We start from the raw sequence: 13,413 nt of genomic DNA on the forward strand, positions 1-13,413 counted from the left end.
GTAAGAGGTGGAGGTGGAAAGGTGTGAGTGGGGAGGGTGTGTGTGGGGGCGCAAGAGAGGAGAGAAGGGAGGGTGTGTGGGGGCGTGTGTGTGGGGGGGGTGTGAGTGAAGTGTATGTGGTGGGGGGTGTGGGGGTGTGAGTGTGTGGGGGGTGTGAGTGAGTGTGTATGTGGTGGGGGTGTGGGGGTGTGAGTGTGTGGGTGTGTGTGGGGGGTGTGAGTGTGTATGTGGTGGGGGGTGTGGGGGTGTGTGGGTGTGTGTGTGTGTGTGGGGGGTGTGAGTGAGTGTGTATGTGGTGGGGGTGTGGGGGGTGAGTGTGTGGGTGTGTGTGTGTGTGGGGGGGGTGTGAGTGTGGAGGGGGCATGAGAGCAGATCGACGGGAGGGGTGTGTGGGGGACGTGAGTGGGGGGTGTGAGTGTGTTTGTAGGGGGTGTGAGTGTGTGTGGGGTGTGTGAGTGTGTGGGTGTGTGTGTGAGTGTATGTGTGGGGGCGTGAGTGGATGTGTGGGGGCTTGAGTGTGTGTGTGGGGGGGGGTGAGTGTGTGTGGTGGTGTGAGTAGGTGTGTGGGGGGAGTGTGTGTGTGGGGGGGTGTGAGTGTGTGTGTGGGGGGGGGGGGGGTGAGAGAGGAGAGATGGGAGGGGGTGTGTGTGTGGTCTTGTAGGGTGGAGAACTGAATTGAAGACGTTTTTTAAATCTTAAATCAGACACTAATGTTTTCTATTCTGTTCTATTATATAAAGTTATTTTATTATGTTCTATTAAATAAAGTTATTATATTATGTTCTATTAAATAAAGTTATTCTATTCTGTTCTATTAAATACAGTTATTCTATTCTGTTCTATTAAATAAAGTTATTTTATTCTGTTCTATTAAATAAAGTTATTTTATTATGTTCTATTAAATAAAGTTATTTTATTCTGTTCTATTAAATAAAGTTATTTTATTATGTTCTATTAAATAAAGTTATTTTATTCTGTTCTATTAAATAAAGTTATTTTATTATGTTCTATTATATAAAGTTATTTTATTCTGTTCTATTAAATAAAGTTATTCTATTCTGTTCTATTATATAAAGTTATTTTATTATGTTCTATTAAATAAAGTTATTTTATTATGTTCTATTATATAAAGCTCTATACTGTTGTGTTCTATTAAACAACATTGTATTGGTCTGTGTTCTCCCCAGAGTGCAGACGGTTCTCCATCCCCAGAGCCTTCAACAACAGTCTGAGCAGAGCAGCTACCAGCGTGGTACAACTCATGTTCCAGGTGAGTGTGTGAGAGTGAGTGAGTGAGTGAGTGAATGTGTGTGTGTGTGTGTGTGTGTGTGTGTGTGTGTGTGTGTGTGTGTGTGTGTGTGTGTGTGTGTGTGTGTGTGTGTGTGTGTGTGTGTGTGTGTGTGTGTGTGTGTGTGTGTGTGTGTGTGTGTGTGTGTAAGTGTGTAAGTGTGTGTGTAAGTGTGAGTGAGAGTGACTGTCCGTCAAAGTACCCATGTACACATTCATCAAGTCATCATAGATGTGTATTCCTTCATACATGTTTTAACCTCCCTCCCTCCCTCCCATCCTCCCTCCCTCCCCATCTCTCCACTATCCAGGTGGAGCCCAACCCGTTCCCCTTTAACTTTGTGGCTAACTACACAGTCAGTACCGAGGTATGGACTTGTTTCTAATTTATTTATACTGTCTGTATGATGTGTTTTCTATTATGGAGGATTCATGATGTTGATATCAATGTCTTCTAATGTATTCTAATCCTAATTGTAATCAATCCTAAATCTATTCTAATCCTAATTCTAATCAATGCTAATCTATTCTAATCCTAATTCTATTCTAATCCTAATCTACAATAGGTGGCCTCCATGGAGTTCCGGGCAGAGAACGGTTCCCAGATCCCAATCTCAGACCTCGACGACAACCAAGCCATCACCGTTGCCGTGAACAATGGCAGCGCCACCGACAGCAATGGGGCAGGGGTGACGGGAGTCCCTTTAGCCAGGGACATTAACGTGAGCCGGTGTGACTCTGTCATCGTACGAGTCAGCGCCGGTAACTCCAACCAGCAGGCCGGACTGTTCATCCAACTCAACTTCACCACCCTGGACGGTAAGAATCATAGGAATAGAATCACAATAGAAACAGAATCACAATATAAATAGAATCACAATAGAAACAGAATCACAATAGAAATAGAATCACAATAGAAACAGAATCACAATAGAAATAGAATCACAATAGAAACAGAATCACAATAGAAATAGAATCACAATAGAAACACAATAGAAACAGAATCACAATAGAAACAGAAATAGAATCACAATAGAAACAGAATCACAATAGAAACAGAATCACAATAGACATAGATTCACACTAGAATCACAATATAAAAAGAATGACAATAGAAATTGAATCACAATATAAATAGAATCACACTAGAATCACTATAGGAATATCATCACAATAGAAACATAATCACAATGTAAATAGAATCACAATAGAAATATAATCACAATAGAAACAGAATCACAATAGAAATATAATCACAATATAAATAGAATCACAACAGGAATAGAATCACAGTAGGAATATAATCACAATAGAAACAGAATCACAATATAATCACAATAGGAATAGAATCGCAATATAAATAGAATCCCAATAGAAAAATAATCAATAGAAACAGAATCACAATATAATCACAATATAGAATCACAATAGGAATAGAATCACATTAGAAACATAATCACAATAGAATCACTATATAAATATAATCACAATAGCAATAGAATCACAATAGAAATGGAATCACAATATAAATAGAATCACATTAGAAACATAATCACAATAGAATCACTATATAAATATGATCACAATAGGAATATAGTCACAATAGAAACAGAATCACAATATAATCACAATAGGAACAGCATCACAATAGAAACATAATCACAATAGGAACAGCATCACAACAGAAACATAATCACAATAGGAACAGAATCACAATAGGAACAGAATCACAATAGGAACAGAATCACAATAGGAACAGAATCACAATAGGAACAGAATCACAATAGGAACAGCATCACAATAGGAACAGAATCACAATAGGAACAGAATCACAATAGGAACAGAATCACAATATAATCACAATATAAATAGAATCACATTAGAAACATAATCACAATAGAATCACTATATAAATATAATCACAATAGGAATATAGTCACAATAGAAACATAATCACAATATAATCACAATAGGAACAGCATCACAATAGGAACAGCATCACAATAGAAACATAATGACGATATACATAGAATCACAATAGGAACAGCATCACAATAGGAACAGCATCACAATAGGAACAGCATCACAATAGGAACATAATGACGATATACATAGAATCACAATAGGAACAGCATCACAATAGGAACTGCATCACAATAGGAACAGAATCACAATAGGAACATAATGATGATATACATAGAATCACAATAGGAACTGCATCACAATAGGAACTGCATCACAATAGAAACAGATTCGCAGTATAAATATAATCACAATATAATACCGATTCCCACTTTAGCTGTACCTCTTTATAGTAAGTTTGCAGGGTATGTGGGACTAAATTGTATTTTTCAATTGCCAAATCAAGTCAAATAAGTAATTGACATTTTTGGGATATCAATAAAGTTGTATTGAATTGAATAGTGTATAGGGTCAGTATTTAGGGGATGTACAGAGAGGGGGTAAGCTCACCCCTATCCCCTACTCCTTTCCAGATGGGGTGAGGTCAGAGGTGAGCGAGGCGGACCCCTCCATCATGACCTACCTCCACTCCTCCAACTGGCCCAACGAGTTCAACTTCACAGACAGGAAACACATCACACTCAGCATGACCAGGGGGCGGGACCTGGACCACAGGAAGTACACCTTCTTCCTGTCCCCAGAGTGAGTGGTTGCCACAGTGATATGGAATGAGTCAATGTTCCTTCTATGGACTGCCACGCAGAATTAATATCAGCCCGAATGAATATCAGCCCGAATTAATATCAGCCCGCGCAGAGAAGCACAAGACATAACCTCAACTTTTTAGTTTTCCCCGTTAACACTATCGTTTCCCTGTGAGAATTGTGCTCGAATCAACGCAATATTAGCCACTTTCAATGTAACATACCGAAACAAACTGAACTATGCAAGACTTAGTAAGCAAAACTAACTGTGAAAGAGATTTTGTTGTATGCAGAACGCATCGGAGTAGGATTCTATTGCATTGACACACACTACTCTATACCGTACTCAATACAGACCGGCGCGCAATAACCAATCAGAGCTGCAGTAGGCCTATATTCAAATAGGCCATTGCCATATATCTATCTGTGCCATTCACTTTGAACTGGACTGTGTCTACAGCATGAGCGGTCGTGGGTAGATGCGCTTGTTTTGAGATCAAAGCAAGAGCTGCGTGTAGGGATGTTCATATTCTTTGCTCATTGGTGAGTTATCAGCCCAGTTATAGATCAGTTGTTATCATCCCAGTTATAGATCAGTTGTAGTCAGCAGTAGGGGAGTGATTGCTTCCTACAAGACACAACACGTGTGCATTTCTAGACATCATTTGAAAAGTGACTCCGGTAAAGAGCTTTTTTGTCTTAAAGGGGCATTTGAGACAGGCTTGAATAAGCTAAGTAGCCAATCGGCAGAGGGAAGCATAATTAGTCTGATTCTCTGTAATAATGGGATGAGAATAATGATGCATTTTATTTCATAAAGTGGTTTCTTGCATCAAACGACTCAACAACATTTTCAGTCGCCTCCTTGTCTGAAGGACAAGTGGATAAACAGGTTCATGTCAACAAGCCCTGAATGTGTTTTTCAAACGTTCATAGAATGTAGCCAACATTGAACACCACACATTGGCTGCTACTGTAGGCTGAATGACAGAACAGCTATTTCCATGTTAAAATATTATGGGATGCATTTATCTCCATTGTGTTTGATGGTAGACCACTCTGTTGGTCTACAAATAGACACACTGGGCTTCTTGGCCACTGTTAAAATAGTCTAGCTGGTACAGGCCAGTGTTAAAACTGTAACTTAAAGCTGGTACAGCCTCAGTGTTCACAGTAAAACTGTAACTTAAAGCTGGTACAGCCTCAGTGTTCACAGTAAAACTGTAACTTAAAGCTGGTACAGCCTCAGTGTTCACAGTAAAACTGTAACTTAAAGCTGGTACAGCCTCAGTGTTCACAGTAAAACTGTAACTTAAAGCAGGTACAGCCTCAGTGTTCACAGTAAATCTGTAACTTAAAGTAGGTACAGCCTCAGTGTTCACAGTAAAACTGTAACTTAAAGCAGGTACAGCCTCAGTGTTCACAGTAAATCTGTAACTTAAAGTAGGTACAGCCTCAGTGTTCACAGTAAAACTGTAACTTAAAGCAGGTACAGCCTCAGTGTTCACAGTAAATCTGTAACTTAAAGTAGGTACAGCCTCAGTGTTCACAGTAAAACTGTAACTTAAAGCTGGTACAGCCTCAGTGTTCACAGTAAATCTGTAACTTAAAGTAGGTACAGCCTCAGTGTTCACAGTAAAACTGTAACTTAAAGCAGGTACAGCCTCAGTGTTCACAGTAAATCTGTAACTTAAAGCAGGTACAGCGTCAGTGTTCACAGTAAATCTGTAACTTAAAGCTGGTACAGCCTCAGTGTTCACAGTAAAACTGTAACTTAAAGCTGGTACAGCCTCAGTGTTCACAGTAAAACTGTAACTTAAAGCTGGTACAGCCTCAGTGTTCACAGTAAACGCGCTCAGCAGACCTGACACTCAGTGCAGAGAGCAGTTAGAGGGAACAGTGGTCGTGACCCTACTATGAATATTACACATTACTGTATCCAGGCACTGGCCTTGGGCCTTGTTGCTTCATTGTATCTCTCTTTCTCTTTATTTCTCTCTCTTTCTCTGTCCCTCTGTCTCTGTCTGTCTAAGTGGTCTCTCTCTGTCTCTGTCTCTCTCGTCTGTCTAAGTGGTTTCGCGCTGTCTCTCTAAGTGGTCTCTCTCTGTCTCTCTCGTCTGTCGAAGTGGTCTCCCTCATCTTTCTAAGCGGTCTCTCTCTGTCTCTCTCATCTGTCTAAGTGGTCTCTCGTCTGTCTAAGCGGTCTCTCTCTGTCTCTCTCGTCTGTCTAAGGGGTCTCTCTCTGTCTCTCTTGTCTGTCTAAGCGGTCTCTCTCTGTCTCTCTCGTCTGTCTAAGTGGTCTCCCTCATCTGTCTAAGCGGTCTCTCTCTGTCTCTCTCATCTGTCTAAGTGGTCTCTCGTCTGTCTAAGCGGTCTCTCTCTGTCTCTCTCGTCTGTCTAAGCGGTCTCTCTGTCTCTCGCGTCTGTCTAAGTGGTCTCTCTCATGTGTCTAAGTGGTCTCTCTGTCTCTCTCTAGTGTCTAAGCGGTCTCTCTGTCTCTCTTATCTGTCTAAGTGGTCTCTCTCTTGTCTGTCTAAGCGGTCTCTCTCTGTCTCTCTCGTCTGTCTAAGTGGTCTCCCTCATCTGTCTAAACGGTCTCTCTCTGTCTCTTTTGTCTGTCTACGCGGTCTCTCTGTCTCTCTAAGTGGTCTCTCTCGTCTGTCTAAGCGGTCTCTCTGTCTCTCTCGTCTGTCTAAGCGGTCTCTCTCTGTCTCTCTCGTTTGTCTAAGTGGTCTCTCTCTGTCTCTCTCGTCTGTTTAAGTGGTCTCTCTCATCTGTCTAAGTGGTCTCTCTCTGTCTCTCTCGTCTGTCTAAGCGGTCTCTCTCTGTATCTCTCGTCTCTCGTCTGTCAACGCTGTCTCTCTACTCTGGATGTCTTATGTTAAGTCATGAGATTAACTTCCTCTTGTCAAGAGAGTGAAACACTTCAGTAGAGACTACTGTAAATGCTGTGTATACATGTCAACCATTTTAGTCAGATCTAACCAACCACCCCTCTCTCTTCTCCGGTTGCCCAGGTCCCATGACACGACCCTGGACTACTATGTCAACGTGACCACGGGCTGTACCACTGACTCCCCCAGCGCGGGGGTGCGTCTGGAGGTGGGTGTTTGTTAAAACTTAAATGTATAACTAATTAACACGTACAGGACAGTTTATTAGGTACACCACCCTGTTCAGGAAGATGGTTAACACCTACAGGACAGTTTATTAGGTACACCACCCTGTTCAGGAAGATGGTTAACACCTACAGTACAGTTTATTAGGTACACCAATTGTTCAGGAAGATGGTTAACTACAGACAGTGAGCCACCTGTCCAGGGCTTTGATATAACGCAGGCAGACAGGCATCGAGGCATTCAGTTACTGTTCCATTGTTAACGTTGCTAAATAGACAAACTAGTGACCTAAGAGACTTGAGTGTGGTTTGATGCTGGTGCCAGGTACGCCGGATACAGTATCTCAGAAACGGTCCCTGCTGGGCTTTTCACACACTGCAGTCTAGGGTTTACAGGAGAATGATGTGTGAAGAATGAACACAAAACATCCAGTCAGCGGCAGTCCTGTGGGTGAAAACAGCTCGTTGATGAGAGAAGGCGAACATTCAGGGCCATAAACAGACAAATGACGCCACAATACAACAGTGTTGTGCAGAACGGCATCTCAGAAAAACACAACTCATCGATCCTTGTCCGGACTGGCCAATACAGCAGATGACCACACCGGTTCCACTCCTATCAGCTAAAAACAAGAAAAGCGCCTCCAGTGGACACGCCATCACCAACACTGGACAGCTGACCCATGTGGGAAATGTTTCAGCACACGCTAGGTCTCTTGATACCAACTGAGCACCGATGAACGCCACAGCCAATCAGAATGTTATTGCTGACCAAACCCAATAGAACATCTCTGATGAGATGGAGCGGCTGTTAGCATGAATGTACCAGAATCCATGACCCAAGAGTTTGGGCTGTTCTGGAGGCTAAAAGGGTGGGGGTCTGACCGGGTACTAGATGGGTGTACCTAACTATCCGGTGAGTGTATGTATTTGATAGAATCTGTTGTTTAACAAGCAGGAAACCACGGTTGACTTGAGTTGGAAAAAACCCCCAACCTTCCCTTCTAAATATCTCTCTGACTAATTCTGTCCCTTCTAAAATCTCTCTGACTCATTCCATCCCTTCTAAATATCTCTGACTCATTCCATCCCTTCTAAATATCTCTCTGACTCATTCCATCCTTCTAAATATCTCTGATTCATTCCATCCTCTCTAAATATCTCTGACTCATTCCATCCCTCTCTAAATATCTCTGACTCATTCCATCCCTTCTAAATATCTCTCTGACTCATTCCATCCTTCTAAATATCTCTGACTCATTCCGTCCCTTCTAAATATCTCTGACTCATTCCGTCCTTCTAAATATCTCTGACTCATTCCATCCTTCTAAATATCTCTGACTCATTCCATCCCTTCTCTAGGTGGGTGTGTTTACGCCCCTGTGCCAGTATTTCAGCGAGAGCGCCTGCCGTGGGCGCACGGACGGCATGGTGCCACTGGCAGAGACTAATGCCAGCCGGGCTCATTCCGTCCCTTCTAAATATCTCTCTGACTCATTCCATCCCTTCTAAATATCTCTCTGACTCATTCCATCCCTTCCTAAATATCTCTCTGACTCATTCCGTCCCTTCTAAATATCTCTCTGACTCATTCCATCCCTTCTCTAGGTGGGTGTGTTTACGTCCCTGTGCCAGTACTTCAGCGAGAGCGCCAAGCTGTGGCGTACGGACGGCATGGTGCCACTGGCAGAGACTAATGCCAGCCGGGCCGTCTGCAGCACCCGCCACCTCACAGCCTTCGCTGCCAGTCTCTTCGTTCCACCTGATGCTGTCACCTTCATACGGCCTGTAAGTAGAGGCGGCAGGTAGCCTAGTGGTTAGAGTGTAGAGGCTGTAGGTAGCCTAGTGGTTAGAGTGTAGAGGCTGTAGGTAGCCTAGTGGTTAGAGTGTAGAGGCTGCAGGTAGCCTAGTGGTTAGAGTGTAGAGGCTGCAGGTAGCCTAGTGGTTAGAGTGTAGAGGCTGCAGGTAGCCTAGTGGTTAGAGTGTAGAGGCGGCAGGTAGCCTAGTGGTTAGAGTGTAGAGGCTGTAGGTAGCCTAGTGGTTAGAGTGTAGAGGCTGCAGGTAGCCTAGTGGTTAGAGTGTAGAGGCTGTAGGTTGCCTAGTGGTTAGAGTGTAGAGGCTGCAGGTAGCCTAGTGGTTAGAGTGTAGAGGCTGCAGGTAGCCTAGTGGTTAGAGTGTAGAGGCTGCAGGTAGCCTAGTGGTTAGAGTGTAGAGGCTGCAGGTAGCCTAGTGGTTAGAGTGTAGAGGAGGCAGGTAGCCTAGTGGTTAGAGTGTAGAGTCTGCAGGTAGCCTAGTGGTTAGAGTGTAGAGGAGGCAGGTAGCCTAGTGGTTAGAGTGTAGAGGAGGCAGGTAGCCTAGTGGTTAGAGTGTAGAGGCTGCAGGTAGCCTAGTGGTTAGAGTGTAGAGGCTGCAGGTAGCCTAGTGGTTACAGTGTAGAGGCTGCAGGTAGCCTAGTGGTTAGAGTGTAGAGGAGGCAGGTAGCCTAGTGGTTAGAGTGTAGAGGCTGCAGGTAGCCTAGTGGTTAGAGTGTAGAGGAGGCAGGTAGCCTAGTGGTTAGAGTGTAGAGGCTGCAGGTAGCCTAGTGGTTAGAGTGTAGGGGCTGCAGGTAGCCTAGTGGTTAGAGTGTAGAGGCTGCAGGTAGCCTAGTGGTTAGAGTGTAGAGGAGGCAGGTAGCCTAGTGGTTAGAGTGTAGAGGCTGCAGGTAGCCTAGTGGTTAGTGTGTAGGGGCTGCAGGTAGCCTAGTGGTTAGAGTGTAGGGGCTGCAGGTAGCCTAGTGGTTAGAGCGTTTGGCCAGTAACCTAAAGGCTGCTAGATCAAATCCCGAGCTGACAAGGTTGTTCTGCCCTGAGCAAGGCAGTTAACCCATTGTTCCCCGGTAGGCCGTCATTGTAAATAATAATTTGTTCTTAACTGACTTGCCTAGTTAAATATAACTTAAATGTTTTATTTTTAAAGTAGAGATATACCTAATAAACACACACACCTGATAATACACACATAGATGGCACCGACAGAGATGGTCGCCTCGCTTCTAGTCCTTAATATATTATTTCTTACATTATTAGCTCAGAAAATCTTAAGTGTTATTACATTCAGCCGGGAAGAACTATTGGATATCAGAGCGACGTCAACTTACCAACGTTATGACCAGGAATACGACTTTCCCGAAGTGGATCCTTTGTTCGGTTCACCACCCAGGACATTGGATCTAATCCCAGAGGCCGACCCAAAACAACGTCGCCGCAGAAGAGGAAGACGGAGCTGCCTCTCACCGCTTCGGAGTATATTACTCAACAGTGTCTAGTCTCTAGACAACAAGGTAGACGAAATTCGAGCAAGGGTTGCCTTCCAGAAAGACATCAGAGACTGTAACATTCTCTGTTTCAAGGAAACATGGCTCTCTCGGGATATGTTGTTGGTGTCTGTACAGCCACTGGGATTCTTCACGCTGTCGCTCCGACAGAAATAAACATCTCTCTGAGAAGAAGGGCGTATGCTTCATGATTAACGACTCATGGTGTAAACATAACAACATACAGGAACACAAGTCCTTTTGTTCACCTGACTTAGAATTCCTTACAATCGAATGCCGACCATATCATCTCCCAAGAGAATTCTCGTCGGTTATTATCACAGCCATGTAAAGCCCCCCTCAAGAGAATACCACAACGGCCCTCAAGGAACTTCACTGGACTCTGTGTTAGCTGGAAACCATATATTCCGAGGCTGCGTTTATTGTAGATGGGGATTTTAACAAAGCAAATTTGAGAAGAAGGCTACCTAAATCTATCAGCATATTGACTGTAGCACTCGCGTGGGCAATACACTGGACCACTGCCACTCTAACTTCGCGATGCATACAAGGACCTCCCCTGCCCTCCCTTCAGCAAATCCGACCACGACTCCATTTTCCTCCTACTGTCCTATAGGCAGAAACTCAAACAGGATGCACCCTTGACAAGAACCATTCAACGCTGGTCTGACCAATCAGAATCCACGTTTCAAGATTGTTTTGATCACGCGGACTGAGAAATGTTCCTGGCAGTCTCAGAGATTAACATTGATTTATATGCTGATTCGGTGAGTGAGTTTATAAGGAGGTGCATTGGAGATGTTGTACCCACTGTGACTATCAAAACCTACCCTAACCAGAAACTGTGGATAGATGGTGGAAGTTGCGCAAAACTGAAAGTGTGACCTACTGCATTTAACCATGGAAAGATGACTGAGGATATGGCCGAATACAAACAGTGTAGTTATTCCCTACCGCAAGGCAATCAAGCAAACAATATGTCGGTATAGGGACAAAATGGAGTCGCAATTCAACGGCTCAGAAACTAGATGTATGTGGCAGGGTCTACAGGCAGTTACGGACTACAAAAAGAAAACCATCCACGTTACGGACACTGACGTCTTGCTTCCAGACAAACTAAACACCTTCTTTGCCCGCTTTGAGGATAATACATTGCCACCGATGCGACCCGCTACCAAGGACTGCAGGCCTCCCCTCTCCTTCTCCGTGGGATATGTGAGTAAGAGATCTAAACGTGTTAACCCTCCCAAGGCTACTGGCCCAGACGGTATCCCTCAGAGCATGCCCAGACCAGCTGGCTGATGTGTTTACAGACATATTCAACTACTACTACAAGGTCTCAGAGCAAGTGACGTAACCGATTGAAACGCTATTTAGCGCACACTGCTAACTAAGCTAGCCGTTTCACATCCGTTACACTCACCCCCCTTTTGACCTTCCTCCTTTTTTCCGCAGCAACCAGTAATCCGGGTCAACAGCATCAATGTAACAGTATAATTTTTAAACCGTCCCCTCGCCCATACCCGGGCGCGAACCAGGGACCTTCTGCACACATCGACAACAGTCACCCACGAAGCATCGTTACCCATCGCTCCACAAAGCCGCGGCCCTTGCAGAGCAAGGGGAACTACTACTTCAAGGTCTCAGAGCAAGTGACGTAACCGATTGAAACGCTATTTAGCGCCAAGACCGCTAACTAGGCTAGCCGTTTCACATCCGTTACACATGCTCAGCCTCCTCCTGTACTCCTGTTCACCCATGACTGCGTGGCCATGCACGGCTCCAACCAAATCATCAAGTTTGCAGACGACACTACAGTAGTGGGCTTGATTACCAACAACGACGAGACAACCTACAGGGAGGAGGTGAGGACACATGATCGTGGACTTCAGGAAACAGCAGAAGGAGCACCCCCATTCACATCGATGGGATCGCAGTGGAGAAGGTGGAATGTTCTAAGTTCCTCGGCATACACATCACGGACAAACTGAAATGGTCCACCCACACAGACAGTGTAGTGAAGAAGGCGTGAACCTCAGGAGGCTGAAAAATTTGGCTCGCATGACGCATCACCGGGGGTGCCCTCCAGGACACCTACAGCACCCATTCTCACAGGAAAGACAAAAATATAATCAAGGACAACAACCACCCGAGCCACTGCCTGTTCACCCCGCTACCATCCAGAAGGCGAGGTCAGTAGAGGTGCATCGAAGCTGGGACCGAGAGACTGAAAAACAGCCTCTATCTCAAGGCCCTCAGACTGTTAAACAGCCACCACTAACATAGAGAGGCTGCTGCCAACATACAGACTCAAATCATTGGCCACTTTAATAAATGGATCACTAGTCACTTTCAATAATACATACAAATGTTTACATATCTTACATTACTCATTTTATACCATCTATTGCATCTGGCCTGTGCCGCTACATGTATAAGGTGGTTGTTGTGGAAGTGTTAGATTACTTGTTAGATATCACTGCGCTGTCGGAACTAGAAGCATTTCGCTACACTCTCGTTAACATCTGCTAACCATGTAACCAATAACATGTGATTTATTGTTGACACATCTGTTCCAAGCCAACCGCCTGAGGAAACACACTGTAATGTTACGATGCCCTACTGTGAAATCAGCTGACTTTCACACACATCTTCTCTCCTCTCGTCCTTTAGGAGCGGGGGGTTCCCAGCCTCGTGGTGTTGTTGACGTGTGTGGTGGGGTTGCTGTGTTACGCCGTGGCGCGGCCATCTTACATAAACTGGACCAGCTGGACCTGAGGAGGGCGGGGACGGTGCCGCTCTGTGGACACGACGGAACATTCAGAGTACGAGGTGCAGGTCAAGACCGGCTTCAGCCGCGGGGCAGGTGAGAAGGCAAAGGTTACGGATTCAAATGCAAAGAAATTAGACTTTTAATCAAAGGGCAGAAACATATAATTATTACATGCTGTGTATATCTAACTCCTCCCCCTGTCTGCTAGGCACGTCGGCACATGTAGGCATCAGTGTGTACGGCTGTGAGGGGCGTA

At 44.5% G+C, this 13,413-nt stretch overlaps 1 protein-coding gene across 1 annotated transcript in view; it reads left to right on the forward strand.

The window, feature by feature from the left end:
* LOC124028675 (polycystin-1-like) overlaps window positions 1-13,162 on the forward strand; it is a 20,867-nt gene extending 7,705 nt beyond the window's left edge. Inside the window, exons 8-14 of the mRNA XM_046340674.1 lie at window positions 1,188-1,270; window positions 1,599-1,655; window positions 1,854-2,106; window positions 3,783-3,951; window positions 6,971-7,055; window positions 8,680-8,859; window positions 13,058-13,162. Of these exons, the coding sequence (XP_046196630.1) occupies window positions 1,188-1,270; window positions 1,599-1,655; window positions 1,854-2,106; window positions 3,783-3,951; window positions 6,971-7,055; window positions 8,680-8,859; window positions 13,058-13,162 (932 nt within the window). The remainder of the gene's footprint in view (window positions 1-1,187; window positions 1,271-1,598; window positions 1,656-1,853; window positions 2,107-3,782; window positions 3,952-6,970; window positions 7,056-8,679; window positions 8,860-13,057) is intronic.
* The last annotated feature ends 251 nt before the right edge of the window (window positions 13,163-13,413 follow it).

The sequence above is a fragment of the Oncorhynchus gorbuscha genome, unplaced genomic scaffold (genome assembly GCF_021184085.1).
Source record: "Oncorhynchus gorbuscha isolate QuinsamMale2020 ecotype Even-year unplaced genomic scaffold, OgorEven_v1.0 Un_scaffold_4645, whole genome shotgun sequence".
Taxonomy (NCBI): Eukaryota; Metazoa; Chordata; class Actinopteri; order Salmoniformes; family Salmonidae; genus Oncorhynchus; species Oncorhynchus gorbuscha.